The sequence below is a fragment of the Boleophthalmus pectinirostris genome, unplaced genomic scaffold, assembly GCF_026225935.1.
Source record: "Boleophthalmus pectinirostris isolate CB_2022bp ecotype Guang Dong unplaced genomic scaffold, ASM2622593v1 HiC_scaffold_15, whole genome shotgun sequence".
Lineage (NCBI taxonomy): Eukaryota > Metazoa > Chordata > Actinopteri > Gobiiformes > Gobiidae > Boleophthalmus > Boleophthalmus pectinirostris.
The window spans coordinates 342,547-367,546 of NW_026571070.1; the positions used below are offsets into that span (position 1 = coordinate 342,547).

Consider the following 25,000-nt stretch of genomic DNA (forward strand, 5'->3'; position numbering starts at 1 on the left):
TAGGAGGTAGGAGTTAGGAGGTAGGAGGTAGGAGGTAGGAGTTAGGAGGTAGGAGGTAGGAGTTAGGAGTTAGGTAGGAGTTAGGAGTAGGAGGTAGGAGTTAGGAGGTAGGAGTAGGGTAGGGTAGGAGTAGGAGTAGGAGGTAGGAGTAGGAGTTAGGAGGTAGGAGTTAGGAGGTAGGAGTTAGGAGGTTAGGAGGTAGGAGTTAGGAGGTAGGAGTTAGGAGGTAGGAGTTAGGAGGTAGGAGGTAGGAGTTAGGAGTAGGAGTTAGGAGTTAGGAGTAGGAGTAGGAGGTAGGGGTTAGGAGGTAGGAGGTAGGAGTTAGGAGTTAGGAGGTAGGAGTTAGAGAGTTAGGAGGTAGGTAGGAGTTAGGAGGTAGGAGTTAGGAGGTGGAGTTAGGAGTTAGGAGTAGGAGGTAGGAGTTAGGAGGTAGGAGTAGGAGGTAGGAGTTAGGAGGTTAGGAGGTTAGGAGTTAGGAGTTAGGAGGTAGGAGTTAGGAGTTAGGAGTTAGGAGTTAGGAGGTAGGAGTAGGAGGTAGGAGGTAGGAGGTAGGAGGTAGGAGTTAGGAGTTAGGAGGTAGGGGTAGGAGGTAGGAGTTAGGAGTTAGGAGGTAGGAGGTAGGAGTTAGGAGTTAGGAGGTAGGAGGTAGGAGTTAGGAGGTAGGAGTTAGGGTAGGAGGTAGGAGGTAGGAGTTAGGAGGTAGGAGGTAGGAGTTAGGTTAGGAGTTAGGAGGTAGGAGGTAGGAGTTAGGAGGTAGGAGGTAGGAGTTAGGTAGGAGGTAGGAGGTAGGAGTTAGGAGTTAGGAGGTAGGAGTTAGGAGGTAGGGTTAGGAGGTAGGAGTTAGGAGGTAGGAGTTAGGAGGTAGAAGTTAGGAGGTAGGAGTTAGGAGGTAGGAGTTAGGAGGTAGGAGTTAGGAGGTAGGAGTTAGGAGGTAGGAGTAGGAGTAGGAGTTAGGAGGTAGGAGGTAGGAGTTAGGAGGTAGGGGGTAGGAGGTAGGAGTTAGGAGGGTAGGAGGTAGGAGTTAGGAGTTAGGAGGTAGGAGTTAGGAGGTAGGAGTTAGGAGGTAGGAGTAGGAGGTAGGAGTTAGGAGGTAGGAGTTAGGAGGGAGTTAGGAGGTAGGAGTTAGGAGTTAGGAGTTAGGAGTTAGGAGTAGGAGGTAGGAGTTAGGAGGTAGGAGTTAGGAGGTAGGAGGTAGGAGTTAGGAGGTAGGAGGTAGGAGGTAGGGTAGGAGGTAGGAGTAGGAGTTAGGAGGTAGGAGGTTAGGAGGTAGGAGTTAGGAGGTAGGAGTAGTAGAGTTAGGAGTTAGGAGTTAGGAGTAGGAGGTGGGAGGTAGGATTAGTTAGGAGGTTAGGAGGTAGGGAGAGGAGTAGGAGGTAGGAGTAGGAGGTAGGAGGTAGGTAGGAGTTAGGAGGTTAGGAGTTAGGAGTTAGGAGTAGGAGTTAGGAGTAGAGGTAGGAGGTAGGAGTTAGGAGGTAGGAGTTAGGAGTTAGGAGTTAGGAGGTAGGAGTTAGGAGGTAGGAGTTAGGAGTTAGGAGTTAGGAGGTAGGAGTTAGGAGTTAGGAGTTAGGAGGTAGGAGTTAGGGAGGAGTAGGAGTAGGAGTTAGGAGGTAGGAGGTAGGAGGTAGGAGTTAGGAGGTAGGAGTTAGGAGTTAGGAGTAGGAGTAGGAGTTAGGAGGTAGGAGGTAGGAGTTAGGAGGTAGGAGTTAGGAGTTAGGAGGTAGGAGTTAGGAGGTAGGAGTTAGGAGGTAGGAGTTAGGAGTTAGGAGTTAGGAGTTAGGAGGTAGGAGGTAGGAGTTAGGAGGTAGGAGTTAGGAGGTAGGAGTTAGGAGGTAGGAGGTAGGAGTTAGGAGTTAGGAGGTAGGAGTTAGGAGTTAGGAGTTAGGAGGTAGGACTCACAGGCGATGATGTTGCCGTATCGATTCTTCATTCGATTCTCGTCTTTTTTGGCCGAATCCCACGGAGCCGATTGACCCTCGAAAAAACTCTGAAACAGACCGAGACCCAGACTTAGACCAGGACCAAGACCAGGACCAAGACCAGGACCAAGACCAGGACCGAGACTCAGACCAAGACTTAGACCAGGACCAGGACCAAGACCAGGACCGAGACTCAGACCAAGACTTCAGACCGAGACAGAAGACTTAGACCAGGACCAGGACCAAGACCAGGACCGAGACTCAGACCAAGACTTAGACCAGGACCAAGACCAGGACCGAGACTCAGACCAAGACTTAGACCAGGACCAGGACCAAGACCAGGACCGAGACTCAGACCGAGACTTAGACCAGGACCAGGACCAGGACCAAGACCAGGACCGAGACTCAGACCGAGACCCAGACTTAGACCAGGACCAAGACTAGGACCAGGACCAACACCAGGACCGAGACTTAGACCAGGACTTAGACCAGGACCAGGACCAGGGCCGAGACTTAGACCAGGACCGGGACCAGGACCGGGACCAGGACCGGGACCGAGACCAAGACTCAGACTCAGACCAAGGCTCAGACCAGGACCAGGACTAGACCAGGACTAGACCAGGACTAGACCAGGACTAAACCAGGACTAGACCAGGACTAGTCCAGGACTAGACCAGGACTAGTCCAGGACTAGTCCAGGACTAGACCAGGACTAGACCAGGACTAGTCCAGGACTAGACCAGGACTAGTCCAGGACTAGTCCAGGACTAGAGCAGGTCTGTGTGGTGAATACTGCAGGAGCCGAGGACCTGATTTAGTCCAATTAGACTCAAACTTACTCCAGACTCACTGACACCAAAATACACTGATACAAACCAGGACTAAACCAGGACTAAAACAGGACTATTTCAGGTCTAAAACAGGACTATAGCAGGTCTGATCCGGGTGAGATCCGGGCTGAACCGGGGGGAGTTTGTTTGAGTTTAAATTAGAATCAGAACGTGTCAGAAATGTAAAAACGTCGCGATTCTCAGAATAAATTTATGAATCTAAAGATCCACTTTTCAAAGACCTGTCACTCAAACCGAGAACTCAACCAGGACTACAGCAGGACCAAACCAGAACTCAACCAGGACTACAGCAGGACCAGACCAGAACTCAACCAGGACTACAGCTCTCTAAATGGAGTGAGCATGTCCTGGTTTAGTCCTGGTCTAGTCCTGGTCTAGTCCTGGTTTAGTCCTGTTTTTTCGTGACCTTGGAGGGTTTTTAGTTTTTTTTTCTGATGTTTGATGTTTTCTTCTGAGCTGTCAATCATCTCCCCCCGTCCATTTACATGAGAAGAAAAGAAAAAAGAAAGAAAAGGAGAAAAGGAGAAAAGGAGAAAAGGAGGAGAGTCTTACCTCGTTGAGCTGAGGACATTAGTGAAGCAAAAAAGAAAAAAGAAAGGACAGAAGACAGGTTAGGACACATGTGAGGACACTCGTTAGGACACATGTGAGGACACTCGTTAGGACACATGTGAGGACACTCGTTAGGACACATGTGACGACACTCGTTAGGACACATGTGACGACACTTGTTAGGACACATGTGAGGACACTCGTTAGGACAAATGTGATGACACTTGTTAGGACACATGTGAGGACACTCGTTAGGACACGTGTGAGGACATGTTTGGACACTTGTGAGGACACATACGAGGACACGTTAGGACACTTGTGAGGACACATGTGAGGACATTGTTCTGTTTCTTCCAATTTATTTTGAAAACAATTTAAAAAATAAGCCACAAAATAAAAGCTGCTGAAGAAACCAGGACTAAACCAGGACTAAACCAGAACTAAACCAGAACTAAACCAGGACTAAAACAGAACTAAACCAAGACTAAACCAGGACTAAACCATAACTAAACCAGGACTTTGGCCTTTGCCAGGACTAAACCCGGTCTTTGCCAGGACTAAACCCAATCTTTGCCAGGACTAAACCAGGACTAAACCAGGTCTTTGTCAGGACTTTGGTCTTTGCCAGGACTAAACCCGGTCTTTGCCAGGACTAAACCCGGTCTTTGCCAGGACTAAACCCGGTCTTTGCCAGGACTAAACCAGGTCTTTGTCAGGACTAAACCAGGTCTTTGGTAGGACTAAACCAGGTCTTTGCCAGGACTAAACCTGGTCTTTGCCAGGACTAAACCTGGTCTTTGTCAGGACTAAACCAGGTCTTTGGCAGGACTAAACCCGGTCTAAAGCGGGTCTTTCTGGGGTCTGTTCTGTGCAGAGGTGTGCAGAGAGTTTTAATGGAAAAGCCCTGAGGCGTCTCTCTGCACCGCTCCAGGACACATGCATTATGGATCAGACCTCAAAACCGGTTACAATCCACCTGGAACCCACTCAGACTCCTTGAATCCAGTTACAATCCACCTGGAACCCACTCAGACTCTTCAAAACTGGTTACAATCCACCTGGAACCTTCTTCTAATCTACCAGACTCACTAAAGAAACTTGGCAAATTTGGAACTAAACCAGGTCTAAACCAGGTCTAAACCAGGTCTAAACCAGATCCCAGCCCCCTGTAGTCCGGTTAGGATCCTCAGACCCACCTCGTACTCCTCCTTGAAGCCGTAGCCCTCGGCACACTTCATCTGTGTGATGTGCTGGAGCAGGTCGGCCACGCGGATCGCCGGGTGCACGGTCCCGGTCTGGTACAGGGTCTGGTCCTGGTCCCGCTGTTTGTAATGAGCCTGGACCAAGGACGAGGTCTCGCTCTGAGTGTGGGAGTCGTCTGCAAGAGAAGAACCGGGTCTGAACCAAGTCTAAACCAGGTCTAAACCAGGTCTAAACCAGGTCTAAACCAGGTCTGAACCAGGTCTGAACCAGGTCTGAACCAGGTCTGAACCAGGTCTAAAGTGGGTCTGCTTCTGGTCCCGTGGGTGTGGAGCTGAGACGGCGCCCCCCGTGTGTCGCTGGGATAAATGTCGTTTAAAATTCGTGAAAATTAAACCTGAAAGCTTCTAAACGAGCCTTTGACCTTTGACCTTTGACTCGGGGTTTGGAGTGAAGATCATGTGACCCGCCTCAGCTCAGACTCGCCCACGAGACAAAAGACGTTCACACATCGACTGAAACGTCGCTGAAGGTTTAATGTTTATCTGTGTGAATGTGTGTAAATGTGTGTGTGTAAGTGTGTAAATGTGTGTGTGTGTAAATGTGTGTGTGTAAGTGTGTAAATGTGTGTGTGTGTAAATGTGTGTGTAAATGTGTGTGTAAATGTGTGTACATTTTTAAAGCTTAGTTTTTTTTTTATAATGAAACACATTTAAACATTTTAAAAACAAATTGAAATAAAAATATGATTTTACACAAACACAAACACGAATGAACGTCACATGACACAGGAACCGAGATGGACGACACCTCCTTTTCACACAGACAAGAACCAGGACTAAACCAGGACTAAACCAGGACTAAACTAGGACTAAACCAGGTCTAAACCAGGACTAAACCAGGTCTAAACCAGGTCTAAACCAGGACTAAACCAGATCTAAACCAGGTCTAAACCAGGACTGAACCAGGACTAGACCAGGACTAAACCAGGACTAGACCAGGACTAAATCAGGACAAACAAGACTTAGACCAGGACTTAAACCAGAAGTCTAAGCCAGGTCCAGAGCAGTACTAGAGCAGGACTAAACCAGGTCTAAACCAGGACTTTGGGGCCCATGTGAAAAGGAGTCTTGAACCAAACCTCGTCTTTGACCTGACTCTGATCCTGTGTTCTGATTGGCTGACACTTTCCCGCCAAACTCATGGGATGGCGCCAAAATAAAAACAACAAAAACAAACAAACAAGATGGAGGACGAGTGTGGACCAATCAGAGCGAGGCATGCGCAGGTGTGACACAGACCCCGCCCCCACTTACCATTTATGGGCACTTTACCGAGAAACAACAAAAAGAAGAAGAAAAAAGGAGACAGGAAATAAGCAACAACTCTGAAGCATCATCAAAACCTGCGCTAAGGTCGCTAGGCTAACGCGGCTAGGCTAACGCGGCTAGGCTAATGTGGCTAGGCTAACGCGGCTAGGCTAATGTGGCTAGGCTAACGCGGCTAGGCTAACGCGGCTAGGCTAATGTGGCTAGGCTAACGCGGCTAGGCTAATGTGGCTAGGCTAATGTGGCGAGGCTAATGTTGCTACCCTAAGTTGTCTAACTGAGCTGAGCCCTGAGGAGAGACGGATCAGGCAGGTTTCAGAGAGAGAGGTGCTGCTACGGATCAGGCAGGACCCAAACACGCCACAGTTTAAAGATGGAGGAGTCTAAATTTATGTCACATAAATTAAAAAGGTTTGTTTAGACAGAGTTTAAAATGGAGGACAGTGCTGGTGCTACGGATCAGGCAGAGTTTAAACTAGTGCTACGGATCAGGCAGAGTTTGTGTTACGGATCAGGCAGGAGTTTCGTTGATAAAATCTCGAGCAGGTTTGGGAAGATGGAGAGTTTGGGACGGGAGGAGTGGGACCGAAAAGACTCTAGTTTAAAGTAAATAATAATAAAAGAATCTGAGCAGAGTGGATTTAAAAACATTCAGGGTCATGTACAGAATATGAAGAAGAGGAAGAGGAGGAAGAGGAGGAAGAGGAGGAGGAGTTTTGTGTCTCAGTGCGAGGTGAGGCTCTGTGGAGGGGCCTGATCATTTCATTTCTTTTTCCCCAGTTTTCGGCGTTTCACAGACGAGACACGACGCTGATGTGATGTGGATGAGTGAGGCCCACCACACAAAGAAAGAGTTCAAAAGAAAAAAGAAACACAAGGCAAAAAAAAACAAAAAACTGGGAAAGGTTTAAATCAAATGTATAAATGTGAAATAATCAAATACATTAATAAAGCTCAAATAAGAGAAAAAACAAATGAATCAAAGTAAGAGGAGAAAAGCCGGAGCGAAAAGCAGCAGACGATGAATGAAGCGGATCTCTCCATCTCTGTCCCTACTTCCTGTCCACTTCCTGTTTACGCCTATCTACTTCCTGTCTGAGAGGAAACAGAAGGAGAAGAGGCTCACCTAAAATGGCCGTCGGGACGAAAGGGTCTGTGCCGAGCGAAGAACGAAGAACAACAAAGAACGACGAAGAACAACGAAGAGAGAAGAGAGAAGAGGAGAGGAAGAACAGTTACAAACGTCACTTTAGTCAGTTTAAATGTTTTAATGTGTGAATATAAACGTCAATAAATATTCTAAAGATTTAAAACACAAATATGAGTTTATCAAGTTTAAACTGAAACAACAATAAATATTTGAGTAAAATAAACTCTCCTCACCTGTGTCCTACCTCCTCACCTGTGTCCTACCTCCTCACCTGTGTCCTAACCTGTCCTGTGTCTCACCTGTGTTTGTGTCTCACCTGTGTTTGTGTCTCACCTGTGTTTGTGTCTCACCTGTGTTTGTGTCTCACCTGTGTTTGTGTCTCACCTGTGTTTGTGTCTCACCTGTGTTTGTGTCTCACCTGTGTTTGTGTCTCACCTGTGTTTGTGTCTCACCTGTGTTTGTGTCTCACCTGTGTTTGTGTCTCACCTGTGTAGTAGGAGTTGGGGATGGAGCTCATGGTGTTGGACTTGAGTGTGAAAGACGAAGGCGACGAAAGACCTGAAAAAAAACAAACAAACAAATAAACAAACAAATAAATAAATAAGAAACAATAATATAAAAAAATATATATAATAAAAACTGTATTTCACACAGACTCCATGTCCCACAATCCTTTGCTCTGATGTCGTTTCCTGGACTCGTGTTTTGTTTTACACAAACCTGCACATTTAACACGACAAAACACTCTGTTCCACCTCGTGACGTCATCGTGTGGTGATACAGGAAGTGCTCCACTGTGTTTTTAAACTCCACATTTCACCTTCACTAGAATCACCTGGAACATTTCAATCGTGGAGTCGACGAATCTCGACTCAACTAAAGAGAAAAAGAAACCACCACTTGATGACATCACAAGGTGGAACTCTGGAGATGTAGACAGGTTTGTGAAGTTTCCCTACATCAGAACATCAGAACATTAGAACATCAGAACATTAGAACATCAGAACATTCAAACGTGACTTAAAGTTCAGAGTCAGTTTTTCGTGATCCAGGAGCTTTAATTAAGTGGGTGGTCTCCTCTCCTCGTCTCCTACTCCCTCCTCCCTTGTCTCCTCTCCTCGTCTCCTACTCCCTCCTCCCTTGTCTCCTCTCCTCGTCTCCTTCTCCCTCCTCCCTTGTCACCTCTCTTTGCCTCCTACCCCCTCCTTCCTTGTCTGCTTTTTTGGTCTCCTCCTCCCTCATTTCCTCCTTCCTTGCCCCTTGTTTCCTTGTTCTGAATATTCTTCCGTTCTTTTCTACTTTTCAGTTTTTTTTATTTTTATGGAGAGCTGTAAACTGGAGCAGGAGCCTGAGGCAAGGTCACCCCCTCCTCCTCCTCCTCCTCCTCCTCCTCCTCCTCCTCCTCCTCTCTCTCTCTCTCTCTCTCTCTCTCCTTCATCTTTCCATCTTTTCCTGCATTTCTTCTCTCGTTTGTCTCGTGGCGTTTTTCTGTTGCTCACTTCACCTTCAAACTTCAATCTCAATAATCCTCAAAATCTGACGCAGCCTCAGAAAAACTCACCAACGTGAAAAACCCCGAACGTCCACAACTCCACAAACCCCTCGCTCTGCTGCTAACACAACGAGGAGTATTTGCAGTAGTACTTGCAGTACTATTTGCAGTAGTAGTAGTATTTGCAGTAGTAGTAGTACTAGTATGAGGCAGTGAGCTCTTGTATGAAGCTGAGATTTTATATAAATATATTTTTACTTATTTTATTTTGACTTGTACATTTACATTTATATAATTATGTTTGATTTCACACCTGTCTCTTTCTCTTTTTTATTACTACTACTTATTTTTATTATTATATTATATTTTAATAATAATAAAAATATAATAAATATAATAATAATAATAATAATAATAATAATAATAATTATTATTATATTTTAATTATTATTTGTATTATTATTACATTTATATATTTTTCTTTATTTTTATATTTTATTGTGCTGTGTCCAAATCTTTTCCCAATAAAGTTTGACTAAATAGTAGTAGTAGTAATATTTGCAGTAGTAGTAATAATATTTGCAGTAGTAGTAGTAGTACCTCTCCCGTTGAGCGTGTGTCCGTCAGTACTCGCGGTGGGCAGTGTGTGGGAGTATTTGTAGTATTTGTAGTAGTATTTGCAGTAGTAGTACCTCTCCCGTTGAGCGTGTGTCCGTCAGTACTCGCGGTGGGCAGTGTGTGGGAGTATATGTAGTATTTGTAGTAGTATTTGCAGTAGTAGTACCTCTCCCGTTGAGCGTGTGTCCGTCAGTACTCGCGGTGGGCAGTGTGTGGGAGTATTTGTAGTATTTGTAGTAGTATTTGCAGTAGTAGTACCTCTCCCGTTGAGCGTGTGTCCGTCAGTACTCGCGGTGGGCAGTGTGTGGGAGTATTTGTAGTATTTGTAGTAGTATTTGCAGTAGTAGTACCTCTCCCGTTGAGCGTGTGTCCGTCAGTACTCGCGGTGGGCAGTGTGTGGGAGTATATGTAGTATTTGTAGTAGTATTTGCAGTAGTAGTACCTCTCCCGTTGAGCGTGTGTCCGTCAGTACTCGCGGTGGGCAGTGTGTGGGAGTATTTGTAGTATTTGTAGTAGTATTTGCAGTAGTAGTACCTCTCCCGTTGAGCGTGTGTCCGTCAGTACTCGCGGTGGGCAGTGTGTGGGAGTATTTGTAGTATTTGTAGTAGTATTTGCAGTAGTAGTACCTCTCCCGTTGAGCGTGTGTCCGTCAGTACTCGCGGTGGGCAGTGTGTGGGAGTATTTGTAGTATTTGTAGTAGTATTTGCAGTAGTAGTACCTCTCCCGTTGAGCGTGTGTCCGTCAGTACTCGCGGTGGGCAGTGTGTGGGAGTATTTGTAGTATTTGTAGTAGTATTTGCAGTAGTAGTACCTCTCCCGTTGAGCGTGTGTCCGTCAGTACTCGCGGTGGGCAGTGTGTGGGAGTATTTGTAGTATTTGTAGTAGTATTTGCAGTAGTAGTACCTCTCCCGTTGAGCGTGTGTCCGTCAGTACTCGCGGTGGGCAGTGTGTGGGAGTATTTGTAGTATTTGTAGTAGTATTTGCAGTAGTAGTACCTCTCCCGTTGAGCGTGTGTCCGTCAGTACTCGCGGTGGGCAGTGTGTGGGAGCTCGTCACCATCAGAGTCATTTCTTGTCTCGAACTCAAAGTTTCTTTTCTTTTCTGAGACAATTTCCTGAAAAACACAAATAAAACATTTATTTAAAAAAACGATGTTCCACAATGTTCCACGTCAAACTGTTCTGCACCAGTACGACCTGTTCTACTGTTCTAATGTTCTACTGTTCTACTGTTCTAATGTTCTAATGTTCTACTGTTCTAATGTTCTACTGTTCTACTGTTCTAATGTTCTACTGTTCTACTGTTCTAATGTTCTACTGTTCTACTGTTCTAATGTTCTACTGTTCTACTGATCTAATGTTCTTCTGTTCTACTGTTCTAATGTTCTACTGTTCTACTGTTCTAATGTTCTACTGTTCTACTGTTCTACTGTTCTACTGTTCTACTGTTCTAACTGTTCTAATGTTCTTCTGTTCTACTGTTCTACTGTTCTAATGTTCTACTGTTCTACTGTTCTAATGTTCTACTGTTCTACTGATCTAATGTTCTTCTGTTCTACTGTTCTAATGTTCTACTGTTCTACTGTTCTAATGTTCTACTGTTCTACTGTTCTAATGTTCTACTGTTCTAACTGTTCTAATGTTCTACTGTTCTACTGTTCTAATGTTCTACTGTTCTACTGATCTAATGTTCTACTGTTCTAATGTTCTACTGTTTTAATGTTCTACTGTTCTACTGTTCCAATGTTCTACTGTTCTACTGTTTTAATGTTCTACTGTTCTACTGCAGTGTTGTCATGTTCTAGGACTAAACCAGGACTGAAGATTAGAAATGTAACAAAATCCAAATCTCTCTGTTCGATATTTTCACGATTCGATATTTACACGATTCGATATTTTCACGATTCGATATTTTCACGATTCGATATTTCTTGTGATATTTTGTGAACAAAACTGTGAATATTTTTCTTTTTCTTCTTCAGACGCGTCGTCGAGATTGAACCTAAAGACCTGAGAGTGAAAAGTGTCGAACTGTTGTTTGTTCTTGTATCTGCAGTGAAACGGAGCAAAGGATCATGGTCATTTCAACAAAAATATCAGCTTCCTCTCCTCAAAATTTGTCTTTCCCAATCGGTGAAATGACATAACACGTTCTCATTTTTTAGGGCGTTAGGCTCCGGAGGCTAGCCGCGTGTAGCTGTCAGTGTGATGCAAGTATTTATCGGACACAATAACTACTTATTATAATATTTTTTCTTTTTATACTCAGTTTACTTGGAAAACCACTGGGTGCACTAGTCTGTCTTACACACACATCGTAACTAATCAAACTAACTACAACTTATACACAATCACACGTACAGCATGTAAAGGTGACTAATCACACACCTATGTTATTGATTGGTAGCGAGCTATGCCACTTCTCATGCCTCATCTTATCATTTCGAGCACACATATTAAATTCTACAAAACACTATAAACTAATTAGTACTATTTACAGCTAGTGATTATTAGGCTCATTCATCATCTATGCTCAATATATAAAATCAGTGTGTCGTTTTGGACTCACATCACTCATTGAGACAATCAGTTCATATAGACACCACACTATCATACTATTCAACCAACACAATCACACAATAATATTGATTCTTAGGAATTCATCATAGCTCTATTATTTTTGCAGCCACCTACCACACAAATAAATTAGCGATAGCACCGACTTTTTAGTATGTGCACACATCATCGACTATATAAATCATGACTCAACTACTAAAACACTCATCAACATTTTCTTTCAAATGAACTACAGTAATGATTGATTAAGCTGTGATTAATCGAATTCTTGAATTGCGATTTGTCGATGTGTTCAAAACAATTTCCTAAACTCATATAATACGAGTTGTAACGTTAAAGCTTCAAACAACACATCTTAATACACACACAACTATATATGTACTCATTTCAATTCATAATCTATATAATAAGCATAATCAATCACTATTAATTATTCATCAAAACTATCTAATTACACTTATACACATAATAAGTCTGGCCATATTATAGTCTATCATCACTTATATAGCATACAACAACTACTTATATACTTCTATCATCACAATCTATTAACACACACTATACAACTACATCTTACTTAATGTTCCAGTACACACACTATAAGCACACCACTATACACAATTTTAATTAAATAATTTATGTTTATACATTGTCGAGCACAAACTGCTAAGGTACAATTTACCTGTATTTATTTTCATTTAAAAAAGTTGCATAAATTATCAGTACCAAGTGGTTTTTTTCTGTTGAGAGAGAGAGATGCGACACAAAAATAATGTTAATAAATCATCACACACACACGACAAATCACACAGTATCTTTGAGACCACACAAACATATAATTATCGCGGAGCGAGCACACTAGTGAATAACAACACACTATAGAACCACATTTTTATTATCTATTCTATTTTCCTAATCGAGCAGACACACCACACTATAACCACACACTATACATCACACACACTATCACACACACACACTATACTATCAGCTCAGCACACTTATTATATCTTACCAGTCTAACCACTATTCATTTATTAATTTCACACCTTATTTATTCATAGGCTTCTTTTATATACACACTATACACACACCGTGATCATGCCAAGCCTAATCTCAAAATAAAGGGAATACACGACTCACATCACACTTAATATATTCCACACATTAAATATTAATGAACACGACACTATACTATTAAAACCCAAGTAATCATCCAAATACCCACATCGACTCAACTATAGTCAGGACACACTCACACACTATACACACACACAATTCTACTATCAACTATACACAGTAAGTGACACGACGCACCACGAGACTGAATAATCGACCCACAACTTTGGTCCGGATTGTGTTCAGCTTTGGGAACACAATCATCCCTGTGACACACCCACACACACATGCATCATCAGGATTCACGCACAGTAAACACTAGTACACACACACTTCAAACCACTAATTAGTCTCACACACACTACCTACAAAGGTGTATCACCACATACATATATAATTCTTATAAAGTTTTAACTACCAAATATAACAACACTCGTTTTAAATGTCTCTAACTTTGGATCTTTGCTACACCACATACAGTGTTAGTTCCAGCGTAGATAAATCATATCTATACACACTAATTCTATTTAGTTCTTTCTTTCAAGAAATGACTCAATGATGGCTTGGACACACATCACTTATGAAGCACAACAGCAGAGAATGAGCTCCACTCAGCTCTGCACACCTTTCATTTTCTGTATATAAGTTAATTAATAACTGGACTGGCCAATAAATAGTAGTTTCTATATTTTACTGCTATTTCATCGAGCACACAATCACACAACTACACACACCTCATTGAACATTACACTATATATTCTCTAAACACTAGTACACTCAGACAATCACTACCGCTGGTGAGCAGTCCTACTAAAACTATCACAGCATCATATATACACACACACATACATCCAAACGACCACACTAGATCCTAACAAGGCACTGCATCTACTATATTGCGAAGGGCAAAACATCGCACCACACACACACAATAAACACAACATCACTAACATTCACAACACACTAATACAACACAAGACTGGGCAGGAGAATACTCGACATATATCTGTGGCAACCAGAAGAGCATAATATAACTTCTCACGGTCTTGAGCGAAAGAGCGAGAAGAATCGTTTTGAGTTCACAACCCTTCGAGGAAACTATTATGTGTTATGGACAAGGGACAGCACTCCATACCAGCAGTCGATACAGCACACAACACATCGTCACTCACACACACTATATCAGTCGACAATGCACAATATATACCGCTCTCCTGTCGGGATGGACAAGTCCTGGGCACACACAGCACCAACAACACTCATATTACCACTAAACATCTTTGGACAACAGAGCGAAAAGAATTGAAGTGAGTACTGCTCAGTGTTAACAACTATATAAACGCAATATATAACACACCAATTATCTATATTTGTCTGTAACGAGATGCCATCACGAACCACATTAAATGCTCTAAAAGATTTATGACCACCTTAGACCTCCCAAAGTTCTATTAAGGGTATTAGGAGAATAACCCTTTCTTACTTACTTCCTTCACTATTAAAAAAAGATCTCACTATTCTTCCTATATTTAAAACTAAGGATTCACATTTGACAGTTGCTTTGCATTTTTGTTTCATTTTTAATCGCAACTATACACACACGAGAGCCCTTGACATTCATACGGATACGTGCACTGTGTTCATGACAGGCACAGAGATGATACAACGACACACTTATTTGTTATGATCACCAATCTATCACCGTACAGCGAGCACCACGAGCACATTAATACACATCTAGCACACACATCTCTATACTTCTAGTACTCACACAACACTATACACACACTATACACACACAAACACACACTATACACAACACTATAGAGCCATTGCACTCGACACTACACACTATAGCATACATCACACAACACGTATCACTTTATATTCATCTTACACTACTCATGTATATGACGATCGATGCCAGCACACTAGCGCACAACGAACTTTACACTACCACACCACCAACTATATGCTAACACATCTAAGTGAATTAGAGAGCCTACAACATCACAGAATTTCAATTGAAATAAGTAGCCTATAATTTTTGAGACAACTCTACATCTATTATTGATCAGACTCTTATACCTATTCATACCACAATTATTTAAATACAAAACAAGGCAGATTTTAAACAGCTAGACATCACACTCACGCAGCGAGAATATAGACATATACACACACACATCCACAACACTTACTACTATTGACATATTACATTGTGAGAAAAAAGTCATGATTTAAGTACATAATTTAATAAATTGCAAATGATGATTTTCTTTTCCATACCTCAAACACACAATCATCATACACGTATCTTGAAATGTGCATAAAATTGTCTTATGAAATAAATCTGTCGCTTATGAACTGAATTATATGGAACCTATATTAGACACTAACAAAACACAACCTACTATACTATACCAACTCATGCATGATCTAATATTTCGACACTACTATTAAAATAGGTCAACAATATATCAACATCTAATATCTTCTTACGATTTAATACCTGATAACCAAATCACTGGATCTAACAACCAAAGTCTGACTCTGCACTCCAAACCACATGCTTTTTGACGTACACTACACATCAGAGCTTGACTGACCTAACCACACACTCACACACACTAGCGAGACTTAGATATAACTCTTCACAACACCACCCCACTAAATATATGAAAACAATCACTAGCACCTGCAATAAACGCTCGGATCATAGTATTAGATTTATGCTTTTGTTTACACAAGCACTAGACTAAAGAGATGTCAAACTTACCCCAGACAGCAATTGCATATATATTCAATCCTCACAACAACGAGTATGGGTGATGCACAACAAATAAACATCACATACATCAACACTACCTTATTCTATTTCACGAACACCTTAGTGTATTACATGCAACACTCATATGGCACCGTCAGCGACGAAACACGCAGTAATTCATCTGTAGATTTAATTATACGAGCACACACTATATTACTGCTGTATTGAACCCAACATGAATCATATATATTGAATACACTACTATCACACTATCACTATAGTTCTTGCCTTTTTGAAGAGACTCACATAACTTATATGGCTACCTAGCAGATAAATGTCACCAGACAATTTGCTCCAAAGTTATTTGTTAGAGACCTGAAACTAACAGCTTTGTAGTCATTAGGCAAATCAAATATTTCATCTGTTGTTTTAGAGTTTAAGCTATAAGTGGCTAGATTGTTGAGAGATATGTCTATATTATATTATGCAAATCACCTACACACACAGCGAGCATACAACACCACAGTGTTGACATAATGACTCACACACACGATTATCATCCATAATTAAAAACAACTAGTAGAGATGCCATGCATGAACCAATAGGATGTCTTTGTAGTCATACTCACTTATAGACAAACACACACTTGAGTATTAACACTATCACCACTACAATGCCCATTTCAATCGTACTACCATCTAGTCACTCTACATATTAATCTAGTGACCTGACCTGCTTCCCACCTTTATGTTTAACCTTACGTTCACACAAACCAATTGAAGTCAGAACACACACACGCAACACTACTTAGATTACTATAAGACAGGAGTCTCCATGCACATATCTTATATTCTACACTCCATCTTAGATTATGAACTATATCATGAGCTGATAACATAAAATTCCACACACATCATCTACTTAATAAACAAGAAAAAGGTTTAAGCTACAAATATTTAAAGAGTTCGAACACACAAGGTAAATTAATATGTATAGTTTCCTTATCATGCACATAGACAAGTAACGCACATATAACCACATCGGGATAGACTATAGAGATCATCAATCCACGCACATCTTATTGACATTCATTCATGTCAACTAGTACAACACCATCCATATAGAAAGACTGCATACATCGATCATCATGTCCACTTCTTTAGTATTATAACTATCTAAAACATCCACTGGCAACGAGATAGTAAAGTATGATAACTACGACACCATTCACCAGTTCCACACACTATAAATAAGTTAAACACACATCTGTAGTGGATGTTTTGTCATGTAGCTATAGCACGATAAGCTCTCTCCTCAATGATCTACACACACAATACACACACACCTGTCTCTGGACTATACACCCACACACACCAAGTAGAGTAACACAGGAAGCAAACCAACACCACTACTAACACACAACATCTATAATACATTCACCATAAGGGCTGCAGTAAGATCCAAGTAGAACTGGATATATACGTGGAGTAGCACACAACACAATCACACACTAAGCTAGCAACATCTACACATTTTCTTTGATAAATGAGGAAGTGGGGTTGGAATTGGTGGGGAATAGTTCAGGACTTATAAATTCGAAATTATGAGTCGAAATAATAACTTAGCAACACACACTATAACACAATACACCAAACCTACACTACTTATTCACACAGGCTGATAATTCAATCATTGGAACCACATATACACAATAGCCTCACAAACCATCACAATCCCATTCAGAGCACAGCGAGCAGCTATTATCATTCAGCACACACGACATCTACGACCATTATACCATAAGAACCAATGATCAACACGTAATATACTCGATACCGTGTGTTCCGTTGTACAATCACTATACACAAACACTATAAGTCGTAAATTAAATTTATTGAATGCGATTTGATAATAAAGGTCATACACAGGTGTGATCCTAAAAGTCTTTGTTAAACAACCACACTCTATCACGAGCACCAAATTCATTATGACACACCACACTATTCTGTTCTTTCTGTTCTAACTGTTTCTAATGTTCTACTGTTCTACTGATCTAATGTTATATCATTATCAGTCTATAACGTGGATTTGTGACAATGATTTCTGATATACTGATCGTATAATCTTCCTTCTTACAGCAAGCAAAACTGTAGGGTTCTGTCTTCGTTAAAATGTTCTAACAAAATACTGTATTCTAGTGTAAATTATACTCGCATAAGCAACTATCCTCATAATGTTTATTCTATCAATCATGGTTTGTGACACTGCGATCCCTACGACTGCATAAATACATAGATTCTAATTGATAGGATATTGCTGTTCTACTGTTCTGGACTATTACATAGTTTTTTTCTCACACAATTCACAATAAATCAATAATAAATAATGTTCTACGAAAAGCGACATAGTTACTATTCATTAAATAAATTTCTAAAAATTCATAGATCTACAATGTTGGGTTTGTCAAATAACTGTTCATACATAATCTGTCTTCTAATGTTCTACTGTTCCTACTGATATTTAATCTAAATTATGATCCTCTAGTCAATAATAGAAATTAATTAAAAATTGTTCATAAATACATTCTGTACTCATTATGTTCTAGACGTAGTGGTACTTAGCACATGATATGGTTCTCGGGATCACGTAACATTGATGTCTTTACTGGTTACATAAGGAGCATTTGTTCGTAGTATAAGTTGTAGGGAATATTATTGTTACATAAAGGTGAGTTTTGGGTGAATATGATAACTAATTATATGCTGTTGTCGGCTGTTTCTACAATGTTCTAATATAATCAATATTGCACTGTTCTAACAAAATAAATTTTATATGATTTCTAATGTTCTACTGTTCTAACTGTTCCATGAGTCAATATCATACACTGTTCTAACTGTGGTCATAATGTTCTACCATTCTCGGATTTAATAAATACTCGTCATGTCTATTCTTATTTATCATAAATAATGATTTCTAAATTAGTTTATATACATTATAATTGGAGTTTATCATTCACCTTTTTTTAAAAAATTAGGGCTCGATTCTAATAACACATAAATAGAATCGTGTTATTGTATATTAATAGTTTCTTTATTCTTTTGGTAAATTCTGTTCTACTTGGCCTGCATGCCTACCAAACTAATTGTTCGGTTCACAAAAAATGAGACTATGTCAGATACGTCAGGCGGGTGTACCTACTGTTCTAATGTTCTAGACTTGTTGGGTCAAGCTCTGTCTGTTTCTCTACACTTGAAATGTATCTTCTATTCGCTGTTCTACCCCCGTTCTCCACATTAGATAGTTCTCATCCTTCAGTCTAAATGCATCTTTTTAAGGTCTCGTTAAAAAACACTAGTCTATTCTAACTCACTGCTTCTGTTCCTCACACCGAGTTGTGATCTAATTTGTCGCCTTTACTTTTATTGGATTTTATTTGGGCTATTTATATTTGCTACTGTTTTCTAGAGTATATTTCTCTGTTTCTTCGATTTATGTCTTTAAGGGCTTGTTTGTTTATTTTGGTGCTTTATTTATCACTGTTTTTTATGTGTCTTGAGAATCTATTATATATATTGTTGGTCTCTCTACTTCGTGTAAGTCTAAAATCGCTTTTGGAGTCCTTTAGTTTTGTAAAATGTGACCATATAAAATGGTTGTGAAGTGGATTTTAAACTGATTTTACACATTGTTCTAAATTCTAGTTCTATATGCAAGTGTTGTTCATCACGTTTCATAGGTAGATCGCACACAAAATTACAAATTGCGCGCTACTTCAAACTTGATTTAGACTGTTAGGAAGAATATAGAATAATGTTATCAACATAAAAAGGTCTCTCATGATCTCGGGAAAAATTAGGTTAAAATTATTATGAAGTTGAATTTCTACAGTTAGTAACAGATCATATTCTTTACACGATTACCGAAGTTATTGGTATACACACAGATTCGATTATTGGATATCACCTGCAGGTGGTCCGATGAAATCTATTCATTCGATTGGCGATTGAGATATCTCTTGTAGATACCATTCAATAATAGTATTCTAGAACACACTGTGGAATATTTTCATTCTATTTTCTTATCCTTCAGTATCGCGTCGTCCAGAAAGATTGAAGGTAACCTCCTTAAGACCTGAGAGTGGAAAAGTGGTCGAACTGTTGTTTGTTCTTGTATCTGCAAAGCGAAACGGAGCAAAGAGATCATGGGTCATTTCAACATAAAAATAACACACAACATTCACTATATTCATTTACACTATCTATACACACACACATACTACACACACAACACACACACTATACACACAACACACACACTATACACACACAACACACACACTATACACACAACACACACACTATACACACAACACACACACTATACACACACAACACACACACAACACACACACTATACACACACAACACACACACACATATACACACACACACACAACACACACACACAAACACACACATACACACACAACACACACTATACACACAACACACACTACACAACACACACACACACACAACACACACTATACACACACACACACACACACACTATACACACACACACACACACACACACACACACACTATACACACACACACACACACACACTATCACACACACACACTATACACACACACACACACACTATACACACACACACACTATACACACACACTATACACACACACACACACTATACACACACACACACACTATACACACACTATACACACACACACACACACACACACACACTATACACACACACACACCACACACACACACACTATACACACACACACAACACACTATACACATACACACACACACACACATACACACTATACACACACACTCACACAAACAACACACACACACATACACACACACACACACACTATACACACACACACACTATACACACACACACACTATACACACACTTATCACACACACACACATCACACTATACACACACACACACACACACTATACACACACACTATACACAACACACACTATACACACACACACTACACACACACACACACTATACACACACACACTATACACACACACACACACTACACACACACACACACTATACACACACACTATACACACACACAACACACACATATACACACAACACACACACACTACACACACACACTATATTTTGCACACATACTATAACAGTCACACATCACAGGGCTAATATTTTCCACACACTAAATCCTTAAAAATGATCCGGTGATCAGAGTCCACTTAATGGCTCCTAACACCCCACTATACCAGCACACACCTACATAACACAATAGGGTCAGAACTGATCAACCCATTTATTACATGACCGGACTTGACCAACGACGGTGTTCTACACCAGCATACTGATATGACACACATCTAGTTAGTATCCCACACACTAGTTTATTCCACCATCACAACAATATAACACCTCCCCCGGAACATGCACAATACACACACAACTATATTCATCACACGGCACACATTGATGAATACACACAGCACAATCTCACAATCACAATGACACACCACGAGCCAGATTGAGCTAATTGTATTTCACACACACTATAATGCAATGCCACGCTCCGGCACAGCACAGGCACTCACACTATAGCACACACTGACGGTCTTTCATTCACACAAGCGCCTCTCCCCTGTGAACCTCTGGCTCTTAGGCTCATTGTTAACCCTATAGTCACACACACATACATGATGCAACAGCATCATACAACGACACCTAGCTATATCTGTATTAGCACAGTCCGATCACTTACTATAAGCAGGTTCAACCACGAGAGATTAGCAACTACGTATCATGACGGAGCACGTATAAACTACACAGAACTATACACACATCCAGCACTATAAACACACACATATACCGACGAGCGACGAGTGACTCTGAGACCAGACAGCACAGTCGACGCCGGCATTTATATCCGGCATATAACACAACACACTAATACAACACACTATACCTGTGTTTGTTTGATTGTTGCGGAGTTTCCAGCGGGCAACATCACAACCCGGAGCACAAAGAGCGGGGGAGGTCGGCACACACTGTAGACAGAGCATTTATGACTACCATCGTGGAGCTACAGCACTCCACGACACTATACACACACGAGCTAAACACTATACACCAACAAGAGAGGAAGCAGGTCGGTGGTCCAGACGGAGAGCACCAACAGACACACGACGATATAGGAGCGAATGAAGCACACAAGGGAGGAGCCTATAAGAGCAGACCAGCACCAACAACGAATAAACCGACGAGAACAGCGACCTATGAAGGAGGGAGCGGAACGACCACAAGCATAGAGGAGAGGACGACAGAGGCACAACGAGAGCAACAGCAACGCAGCAGAGAGAGAGCAGAGGAAACACTATACAGTCACATATACAAACAGAGCAAGACAAGACCGGCAGGAGGGCAGCAAGCGCACACTAAGTAAGGAGCAGGCGAGCAGGCGTAAAGGATGAGCAGAGAGAGCGAGAAAGGCACAGCAAGCAACGCAAGGACAGCAGGAGAGGAGAGTGACGAAACATATAGAGAGCACACGAGCAACAGCGAAGCCGCAACGGAGACAGCTATGAGCAAGCAAGACGAGACTATAAACCCGACAAGACACACTATAAGAGGCACAGCACACACTACGAGCGTGAGAGTACAGAGGAGGGAGACAGAGGAAAGAACAACGACGAACATAACTCACGGCACACACACAGCGACAAGACGAGCGAACACGAAAGCAGATGAGAAGAGGCACACAAGAGGGAGAACAGCCAGGACAGCTATCGAAGCAGGCAGCACAGTAAATAGAGCAGAAGGAGGAGGGACCAACAACAAGGAGAGGAGTAGAGCACACAGAGCAAGAACGGTGATAAGGAGAAAAGAGGAAGAGGAGGAGCAGCTGAGAGGACACAAGATGGAGCAGAGTTAGAGGAGGAGAGGAGATAGGACGATCACACTATAAGAGTAACCCAGGAAGAGACGAGGAGCAGAACGAGAACGAACACAATAAGAGACAGCAGCATGAGCATAGAGGGACTTGTCAAACGACGGCGAACATTGAGGAGGGATTGAACTGGCACATATAATAAGTGATCTACAGACACACACGACACACTATTAACACACAAAAGTCCTTCTATTCACCAACTTGGATTCTATAGCTTAATCAGAAAAAAAGACAAATTAAAATTGATGCACACTATATCATATCACACATACACTATAACACACACACATAATTAAAAACACCCAGACCACCTCTGATATCAAAGTCGGTTACAAAGCCTGATAATGGCTAGTAATATAAGTACCACTCACTATTTTATCTCGACCGAACCACACACAAACTATGTAGCACAGACACAGCATAAATATATAGCGTCAGACTGACACTCTTTATGCACTCACTGGACTAATATAACGATAACACTAGCACTCACTCAAATCACACACACACCTAATTAGTAACTGCAAACAATCATAATTATTAACCACAGACGTAGGGCCTGCACCCAGACACATTATAATTTGAATTTAAAGGTACATATATATAATCGATAACACACATCGTAACATCCACATTGTGTATTAAACACAAAGCCACTATTAAGAATGTTGAGTTTGTGTTGTTTCGTTTTAAATTCGCCACATTATTTGAGTATGCTTCTTCTATTAATAAGTCCGTATACAACTCACTACACTACCTACCATAAACTCAAAAATGCCCTATACACACACACAACAGTTAGCATGCAATCGACCAACTTGAAGCTACTAGTTTTTACCCAAAGTTACAGCTACTGTACCATTTTACTTTTTTTGTAGAAGAGAGGCATGGCATTGGCTGAAATATACTACACACTTTATATATTCATCAGTGCCGCACAACTACACTATATATCTTCTTGATACTTCTGACTACGTCTACACGACACACACGGATATTTCTTGCATAGAGGCAAGGCATCGAGCGACCACTATCCAACTCACACTAGCATACTACCTATGCGTGCACCTCAGACATTTTTTTATCGAGCGAGCTACTCTAGTGCATTTCAGCTACCTAATTAGGCCACAATAGCACACATTCTAGCCATTACAATGAAACACACTATTTCACTATTATATATTACACCACTCACTACCAATATCTATTCACAGATGTATTGAAGCACCAGACTAAGCCTCCAATTCAGCCCCTCTCCATCATCTGTGTTTAGATATATAAAAACAAAGTTTGGAAGTTGTACGACCGACACCGGTGCCATCAGCGAAGAGCTCGAAACCATGACAGGATCTCTTTTGTTGTACAGCAAACAGTCAACAAAGCCATCAACGAACTAGATAGCTACGACACACAACGGCATAATGCATCGCTTCACAGCACACAGACGAATTCAGATATCACAGAGCCACTCTAAAGCTCACGGAACAAAGAGAATGTTTGGTGAATCTTTATCAAAGGCACAAAGACGTTATAGAGACCCATATCATATCTCTACTACGAATTTGAAAAAAAGTTTTACATAATTATCGTACACACCCCGTCACAACACACTAGATTAGCAATTCACCAACGACACACTGTCATCGACAACAATAGCATGTGATGACAGCTATAAACTAAAACACAAATAGACCCTAAAACGAGTCAAACATGACAAGGAACCACTTATAATGACTACACCACACAGGTCAGAAGCTCTATAATAATCAAGGCTAGTTTAACATCGCCACACTCGACTTATTAGCGAACTTATCTACTGATAATGTGTGGCTTCAACTATAACACATGACACTAATAAAATTCACAATTAACATGCGAGGTGGATTTAATCAAAACAGGCATTACACATACACTACATATACTCACAATCTAAATAACTATTAGTACATCAAAAAGCATATACTATTCACATATAAACAAAAAGTACACACTCACACCTCATTTCTCGCCTTATATAATCTGCTGAGTTTGTGCTTGTTTTCTTTTGGCCCTCCAGTCTGTTACCGGGGCCGCTACTCAGTATAGCCAATGTATGAGGTTGGTGAGCCCGGCTGTACGACATCTAGTGAGTGAGCAGTCTACACCACAATCTGCACCACTGATCTCCATTGGGTTTTACCTACAGTGAGTAACAAAAGGCCACGACACCCTCACTACGAGCATCGCTCATATGCACACAATCACAGCCCACTTTATCATCTGCATAACAGTGAGGCACAAAAATCCATTACATCACACACTCATACTGAAAACAAAGTAAACAAAATAAATATCACACAAACAAATAAGCGCTTCTCACATCAGCTACTATATATTATTAGCGAGCAAGCAGAGCTATTTCTATGTTAGTTTTGGCAA

At 41.1% G+C, this 25,000-nt stretch overlaps 1 protein-coding gene across 1 annotated transcript in view; it reads right to left on the minus strand.

Moving 5' to 3' along the window:
• Positions 1-25,000, minus strand: part of LOC110167662 (receptor-type tyrosine-protein phosphatase mu-like) — a 125,180-nt gene that overhangs the window by 26,191 nt on the left and 73,989 nt on the right. The window contains exons 14-18 of the mRNA XM_055151198.1: positions 10,102-10,220; positions 7,484-7,555; positions 6,974-7,000; positions 4,516-4,697; positions 1,897-1,984 (exon numbers count right to left, since the gene is read on the minus strand). Coding sequence (XP_055007173.1) covers positions 1,897-1,984; positions 4,516-4,697; positions 6,974-7,000; positions 7,484-7,555; positions 10,102-10,220 — 488 coding nt within the window. The remainder of the gene's footprint in view (positions 1-1,896; positions 1,985-4,515; positions 4,698-6,973; positions 7,001-7,483; positions 7,556-10,101; positions 10,221-25,000) is intronic.